Source organism: Limanda limanda, chromosome 8 (genome assembly GCF_963576545.1).
Source record: "Limanda limanda chromosome 8, fLimLim1.1, whole genome shotgun sequence".
Classification (NCBI taxonomy): Eukaryota; Metazoa; Chordata; class Actinopteri; order Pleuronectiformes; family Pleuronectidae; genus Limanda; species Limanda limanda.
In genome coordinates this window covers 16,725,852-16,734,099 of record NC_083643.1, presented here as the reverse complement: position 1 = coordinate 16,734,099, position 8,248 = coordinate 16,725,852, and the positions used below count along the sequence as shown (strand labels likewise).

The window sequence follows — 8,248 nt, the reverse complement described above, 5'->3', positions numbered from 1 at the left end:
ATTTTTGATCAACTTTAAATTAACGGTCATGAAATTCCTGTTCCCAATTACTTTGCTGTTATTATGTTAATTTACATTAATCTATCTCAAAACAATAATTTGATAATAAAGTACTTGACAGAAGTAGTCCCAGATATTACACAAAAATGACTGTATATGTAATAAATATAGTTTCTAAAAGGGACAATGTTGTGTGTGGGTTTAAGTTTTTTTATAAAAACAATAAGTCTGTTCTGCAACTGTTTCCCTGGCACAGGCCGACACGCTGCCGCACGAGCATCAATATTTCAGTATGGGGATAAATATTTCACTCTTTCAATGAGATATGTGAAAAGGATATGTGGAGGGAAGGAGGATTATATTACATATGACATGAATAATGAGTGCAGAGATGAGAGGAGAACAAGGGCCAGGCCTGCTTCATGTTAGAGATGGAGGTAGAAAAGGTGCAGTCGTCGACAAAAAGTAGAATACAAAGGTCATGTCGCACCTCGCTGTCTGACCTGCAGAGGCCTTCAGTTTTTTTAAGTGAATAGAAAACAATTTTGTTCATGCTCTACATGTTTGGAGCCTCCTTATGCACCTTTTATGGTGAGACACCCCAGCTATTCATCGCTGTAATAATCCTGCTGGTCTCCCTCTCTTTCTTGGCAGTGGCTGTCACAGGACTGCTTACACAACACTGACAGAGTTTGAGTGGGGGGGTTGTGTTTAGCATGTCATAAATAGTTTGGAAATGTAAATCCAATCGGTTATAAAAATAGCAGCAGGTTAAGCCGAGGTGCACATAAAACAGACACTGACCATGAAGAGTGGAAATACTACAGTGTGTCGACAGAAGATTAGGGCCATGGGAAGAAAATAAAAGATTTATAGAATAATGTTGTAATATTATGAGAATAAAGTGATGATCTAACGGGGAAGAAGGTCATGAGATCAAGCCATAATTTAACACGAAAAAGTCAATATTATGAGAATTTAGTTGTAATTTCATGCGAAATAAGTGATAAGATTACAAGAATAAAAGGGAAAAAAAAACTACCCTCTGGATAAAAAATGTTTAACCACGAAATCCCTTTGAATAACAGATGGAACCAGCCTGGTCCAGTCGACTATGACTAAACATTCCCTCCTCCACAAGTGAGGCACTTCCTCCAGCTCTGTGTTGTTCTCTCGTCAGAATGGACACAGTTTCTTGCACAATATTTTTTGCACGAGTCCTGATATTTGGTGATAAAGTGGTGTCGATAAAAGTGAAAAGTGTTTTGTTTTATTGTGGAACCTATGTACTTAGCATAACTTAACATGATGCTCCTTCTTCCTCACTTTAATGCAGGCCACAGGCTGAAATGGAAGGTGGTGCATTTGCTTTCCGGTAAATGATTGACACTGACTTCATCAAAGAAATCAATATTTAATAATTGAAGACCTGGTCTCCTGTGTACACTCAGAAAACAACCCTCACATACACACTGAATACAAACACACTCAAGTCATCTGAGTCCTGCTCTGATTTGATAATTTGCATCACTATCACAATGCCCAACTTTACTTTCACATTATGGATTAGAAATTAGCAGCAAGGCTTGGAAAGTCCCATATTTGCCCTAAAAACTTGTTTGGGTTTTCTGTCCTCCACCTGCCTGCAGATCGTGTGGATGCATGAGGGGTTGCTCATGCTCCTTCATCTCGTCTCCTCTTCCTCATACTCATAGTCCATGTTAACCCTGTCGTACTCCAGCTCCTCTCCCTCATATTCAAACCCATCTCCTTCACATATAAGTTCCTCTGTCTCGTATTCAACACCCTCTTCGTCATATTCAAGCTCGGCTGCATCGTACTCCAGAAACGCCAGCTCCCCTTCCCCCTTCTCCAGCTCCTCCTCCTCAACCATCGGCTCTCCCTCTTGAACATCTGCATCCTCCACGGCAGCAGCGTCAGTTGGGGCTTGTTTCGAGCTGCTGTTCTTCAGGATGCCATGAATCACAGGCTCCTCACCCGCCAGAGCTAATTCCTCTGCCGCCTCCTCTGCGGCCTTTCGTAGCCTCTCAATCCTGGCTTCGCGTTCCTCTAAGAACTCTGCGGCCCCTTCCCCCACTACCAGCACTTCCACACCCACTCTGGGAGGTTCCTTGACCGGGTTGTGGTCGTAGGAGAACAGGCGCAGGGATTTGAGACGCTTAAGGCTGGGAAACTCTGTTATCTTGTTGCGGTCGAGGTCCAAGATCTCCAGGTTCTCCATGCGCAGCAGGACTTTTGGAAAGGTATCAAAGCGGTTCCCATAGAGCCATAATCCCCGCAGAGCCTCCATACGCCACAGGTCAGAAGGCAACGTCTTCATCCGGTTGTCCCCGATCTGAAGGGACTTGAGGTTGGGTAGGTCGTAGAGCTCCCGTGGAAACGTCTGGAAGTAGTTGCTCTCCACCCACAGGCAGCGCAGACTCTGCAGGTTCTTCATCTCAGGCGGGAGGGTCATCAGCCGGTTGCTGCCCAGGTAGAGGCGAGTGAGTCTAGTAAGCTGAAAGACAGGCGGAGGAACGTCCTCCATCTTGTTGAAGTCGAGGGCAAGTATCCGGAGACCCTGCAACTGGGAGGTGCCCTCCGGCAGAGTGCGCAGGCGGTTTCCACAAGCGTACAGCTTCTCCAGGTGCATCAGTTCACACACACGTGACGGCAGGCGCTTGAATTTACGGTAGCTCAAGTCCAGCACGGGGTCGTCGCTCTCCAGCAACTCCTCTACCCCCATCGGGAGCTCGTCCTCGACCTCCACCTCCTGCTCCTTCTTTTTCTCCTTGACTTCTGTCTCCTCGCCTTCCTTGCCCCCCTCCTCTTCTTCTTCTCCTCCCTCCTCCTTCCCAGAGGAGTTGCCCATGCTTGTGACCTGCAGGACCCTGACTGCAATGTGAGTCAGGGCAGAGTCATATGATGAGGTAGTGTCTGTGACAAGTTAACCCTCCGCATGGGAGCTGTTGCTGTTGTGTCATTGAACCCATCGGCTGCAGACGACATCATGGTCCGGGCCGATTAACCCTCGGTCAGCCATGGCACAGCAGTGTGTCAGGTTTCTATTTGTCCCTCCATCTAGTGCTGCATCATGGAAAATATCTAACTAAGTCTAGAGTCCTTATAATGGTAGTAGTAATAATAGTAATAATAGTAGTAATAATAATAATAGTAATGCTGCTAGTTGAGGTCAACAGAGTACAGCTGAATTTTGAGTAGAAATGGATTCTTGCAGTCCTCACCTTCTCCTCTTCACCTCCAGGCTTTCAGACAGAGATAAGGCTCAGCTCCGAGGTCACCTGTTCACCCGTTCCGCTCTCTCCATCAGAGCAGGGAAAAAGTGCCACTTTACAGATAGTCACTTCACTCCCCCCAACCCACAACCCCCCCACTACCCCACAGCTCAGTGACCTGGCCGACGGCAGAGAGACGCAGATGATGGAAGTCTGTCCCTGAGTTAATGCAGCTGCTTCCCCCGTTAGAGGCCGGTGCAAGAAGTTTATAGTCCACGCTGCAGAAAGAGAAAAGTGACTCTGCGGCTGATGTTGGCCGCTTCTCTCCATCAGCAGGAAGGTTTACAACCAACTGCTGCCTCCCCTCCTCCTCTGTAACAGGAGCAGGGGGCATTCACATCACATGGTCAGTAACGTGCATGCATGTGTGTGTGTGTGTGTGTGTGTGTGTGTGTGTGTGTGTTTTGGAAGTTGTCTATCTCGCATCTTTTGTATGTTAGACATTTCTTCAAGTGAAATTTGTTGAACATAAATATTGGTTACTTTGCAGATTGAACCTTATAATGAATATTTATATATATTTGAATATAAAACATAGCATTTGTTTTGTGATGCACTATTTAGTAGATTGAACTCTACATATAATGAAACGTTCTCCAATAACAAAGGTAACTGAATTATATAGAAAACAGGTTATATACAGGTTATATACCTTAGATATAAGGTTATAGAATTAAGGTTATATGATATGGCATATATAAATTATAGGATGGGATATTGGCAGGCTTGACAACAAACTATAAGACTAAAATCACATTTAGTTTGAATATAGAAATGCAATACAGAAATAAAACTTGCCACAATGCTATTTGTATTGTTTCTCCTTCTAATGCATTTTAGAATTGCACATAAATTTCAGTATATACTTGAAGAAAGTCCTTTTTCTTTAAATTGTTTGACTCAACTCCTTGTATTTTCTTTTATTTTTCTCACAATGTTTTGACAATGGTCTTTGGTCAAAAAGCTTAAAATCTAAAATCCACCTTGACCAGCATCATCATAACTCATAACATCAAAACTATACACCCCACACATTTTTACATTGAAGTATTGTTGCTTCTACTTTACGTTAGAATAGGAATCTGCATTATTCTACCACTACTGTAAATATATAATCGTACAATGACACATTGTTAAAGGTCTCCTGGACCTCCAAAGATGGTCGTTCCAGCACTGGTTTGTATCAAACACTGCAGCCAGTGACATTACCTTCAGCAGGTTTTTATAGACATATTAAAAAGCTGTGACGACAGCCTTCATGTAACGTCCCTGCTCTGACACAGAACAGACACAAAGATAACATGTAAACGGCTGTCAACGCTCACAGTGTTCTTCCACCTGACACAAGAACCAGACGGCTTTGGTTTAACATTATTGTCAGATACACAGATGTTTCATGATCATTTCATTTATCGTCCTGTTGTGGGATTTAAACTTTTTAAAATAAGCCAGTCAATATTGTTTTTAAATTATTAACTGCAGTTTGCTTGTTAGATATGGTGGACCCCACTATTTACAATGGTATCCTCTCTTGCATAGCAATAGATGGATGGAAGGATGGACGGATGTACGGATGGATGGATGGATGGATGGATGGATGGATGGATGGATGGATGGATAAATAGATAGATAGATAGATAGATAGATAGATAGATAGATAGATAGATAGATAGATAGATAGATAGATAGATAGATAGATAGATAGATAGATAGATAGATAGATAGATAGATAGATAGATAGATAGATAGATAGATAGATAGATAGATAGATAGATTGATTGATAGATAGATAGATACAAAATGGTACATTTATGCTATTAAACAGTATATAAAAGAACAAAAAACTTGATTCAGCTTAACATTAAAATACTAGGGAAATGTATCATTAACAACAATCCGAAAATAATGCACAACAATAATATTATATAACAAAAATATGATACTTTGTGGATCTACTTTGCTTATAAAACCTATGTAGTTGTTCTTACATAAAAGTTTGAACGGAGGGTCTTTTCTTGTAATGCAGTATTTTTCAATTCGGATTAGTGCTGTGTTTAGTCAAATTAAATATCTGAATACTTCGTTCATCACTGTATAGAACAAAATGTCTATTTAAATGTCTCTATTAAAATTACTGCTCGACTAATGTGTCAACACTATTTTGTCTCAGAGGAGGTGCTGACATAAAACGGGTAATACTACTATTTTCTACATCTACACTGCACTCGAGGGCAGTACTCTCCACCTCTTGCTTTATTATCCACTTATTAGCAGACAGGTTTTTTTGCAGACAGTGTGTTTTGTTGGATGTGATACTGGACAAAAGCCTGGAAAAGCTGCTGGGGTCAGATGTGCAGCGCTTGTGTGTCAGACTGATGAACTGTGGCAGAGGAGGCGGACAAACGGGGAGACAGGCCACTCACTGCTTGAGGATAATCCTGTCTGATATGCTGAGGAGCAAAAGAGCTGATTTGCACATTTCTGCATCGCAATGAAATGACCCTGAAATGACATAATGAACAGACAGCCAGACAGACAGAGAGGCAGAGACCTCGGGGGGGGACTAGATGAGACTGCTGAGGAGTAGGAATATGGTCACTGCAGAAAGAGCACTGCATGATCCCTGCCTCCTCCGTGTTAATTGATGGGACATGGACATAACTAAAAAGTCAAAGTTCAAGACAAATTCTTGGAAGATGGTTTCTGACGTTTTAAGTCGTTGTCGATGTTTGTTTAGGTCATTTTTCCAGTCAATTTGGTTTAAAGTAGTTATTTGATGCAAGATGAGAGATGGGGATTAGCAGTTTAGACTGACTAACAATTGATTGAGCAAGTGGCTCCATCCCCCGACCACTACTGTGCAGACTCTGCCTCCAGATGTACAAGATAGTAGTGTTTGTATCCGGAAGACTTTGGCTTCATCTCTAGGTATAGTGGGAAGAAGACGGGACATATAATATATATATATATATATATATAAATTTAAACAAGTTTTTTGACTTGTTTTGTCAGTATTGCAGTGGACCATGAATGAATCAGTTTCCTGTGTCTTAATTCCTGTCTCAAACTGCGCCTACAGAACCAGTATGAGCTGGCTCAGACAAACAGCCTTAGTTCTCCTATACAAAGATCCTTGCATTTGACTGTTCTCCATCAACACTTTGAGATCCCTGATCCTTTCTGCAGAAAGCCTCTATCAAAATACACAAAGACAAATTTGGTAGTCCAGCCTCTTTGCCACAGACCGTCTTTGCTCCCTTTTCTGTTTGTTGTCCACATGTTATGATGAGTTGCTTCTACATCAGGGGTGTCCAAACTATGGCCCGCGGGCCAATTGCGGCCCGCCATCCATTTTTAATTGGCCCGCATCAATGTCTAAAAATATAATTTATACTCAAAATGTAGTAGTCAAATGGCACTTACTTAAAGCACTTTGTTTTGCTTTATGGGGCCAGGCTTCTACGACAGGGGAGAGGCCGGTGCATGCTTCTGCGTTTTCAGAGACACTCAAGAAGGGGCACGCAAGCACGCAAGAGCCCTTGCGTGCTTGCGTGCCCCTTCTTTCTTGCTTGCGTGCATTCACCAATTTTTGTAACTATACGACAAAGCTACGCAAGCACGCAAGGCTGTGATTGGTCCGCTAACTACATCCTTTCCAGAGTCATATTTCCGGTTCCATGCCCCATAATACCGGCAGAAACCAAGGAAGATTGAGAAGAACGGATATGGACAAAATAGAAGAGCACTTGGCAGAAGAGATCTGAAAGTATGACCACTTGTATAACCCGTCACTGACTAAATACAAGGACAAGCAGATGACCTGCAATTCCTGGAAGGAGATCTCAGCTGACGTCGGTTTGCATGTCGACGAGTGTACGAAGCTGTGTAGAAAGATCAGGGACAAATTTGTCCTCCAGAAAAAGTAATAAAAGGTCGACAAAGACTGCCACACACAAAGAAGGTGTCTCTAAGGTTGTCGACAAAAAACGTTACTCCACCTAGTGGTCTGGTGGTGAATTGCTTTGCTGACTTGCTAGCTGTCCCTCAGAACGCCGCCACGCCGCCACACCCCCCCGCCCTGAGCGATGCGACTGTCAACAGTCCACTCCAGGGCAGGGGGGCGTGGCCGCGCGAGTGCCCCAGTCCTTGGTATTTTTTTCTGTATGTGGCCCTCGGGACAAAAAGTTTGGACACCCCCTCTACATACACGTTATTATTAAAACACGCCCTCTGACTACGCTGATCACAGCCTTAATACATATTATTATTCAGAGATAGGTCCATGACATGTGTGTTAATTTTTCATGTCGATGCAGACACGTGATTCTGTGCCTCACCACCAGCCTCCTGCATGTCGGATTTCATCATGAATTATTAGTGTTGATGTTGCTGTGCTGTCTGTGCAGCTTAAGCTGTTTCTCACCTGCTCAAAAAGAGCAACAGTTTAGAAACCTGTGTCCACACTGTCAGGGGCATGTTAAACAGACTCACATCCAGGTGTCAGACTGTGAGGCTCAGGGGCCCCTCAGTGTGCAGGTGGATCAGCTGAGACAGCAGGAGTGGAGATGGGTGGTGGAGGCCAGCTGAATGAGCCAGGAGAGCCAGGGAGAGCTGGAGGTGCAGAGCCACAGCAGCAAGAGCGATCTGCTGCTGGTCATAGATCGAAAAGTTTACAAGACCACACTGTGGACCAAAAGACATCTACGCACAGTAGATATGCTGGTTATTTTTGTTAATTTCTTTTAATCTTTCGTCTCATTGAGATTTTGAATTCATATTTCTTTTTCACAATCAGAAAATATGTACATGAACAATATGTACATGAACAACAAAGAGTGGTTTGAACATTATCTTTCGATCATCACTGATGTAACATGGATCATTTGGTGTTTCAGGTTTATTTACATCAGACACCCTCAGCCAGGCGACCCAGCTGGGGGAGGAGCTTCTGT

General features: G+C 43.1%; 1 protein-coding gene across 1 annotated transcript; it reads right to left on the bottom strand.

Moving 5' to 3' along the window:
* Positions 1-1,684: 1,684 nt before the first annotated feature.
* On the bottom strand, positions 1,685-2,872 carry LOC133009691 (leucine-rich repeat-containing protein 10B). The gene has a single exon (XM_061077227.1). It carries the CDS (start codon positions 2,870-2,872, stop codon positions 1,685-1,687), a length of 1,188 nt encoding a protein of 395 aa, XP_060933210.1.
* Between the last annotated feature and the right edge of the window lie 5,376 nt (positions 2,873-8,248).

Bases quoted from the DNA above. Each gene is read 5' to 3' on its own strand.
- LOC133009691 (XM_061077227.1), bottom strand. From the start codon at position 2,872: ATGGGCAACTCCTCTGGGAAGGAGGAGGGAGGAGAAGAAGAAGAGGAG.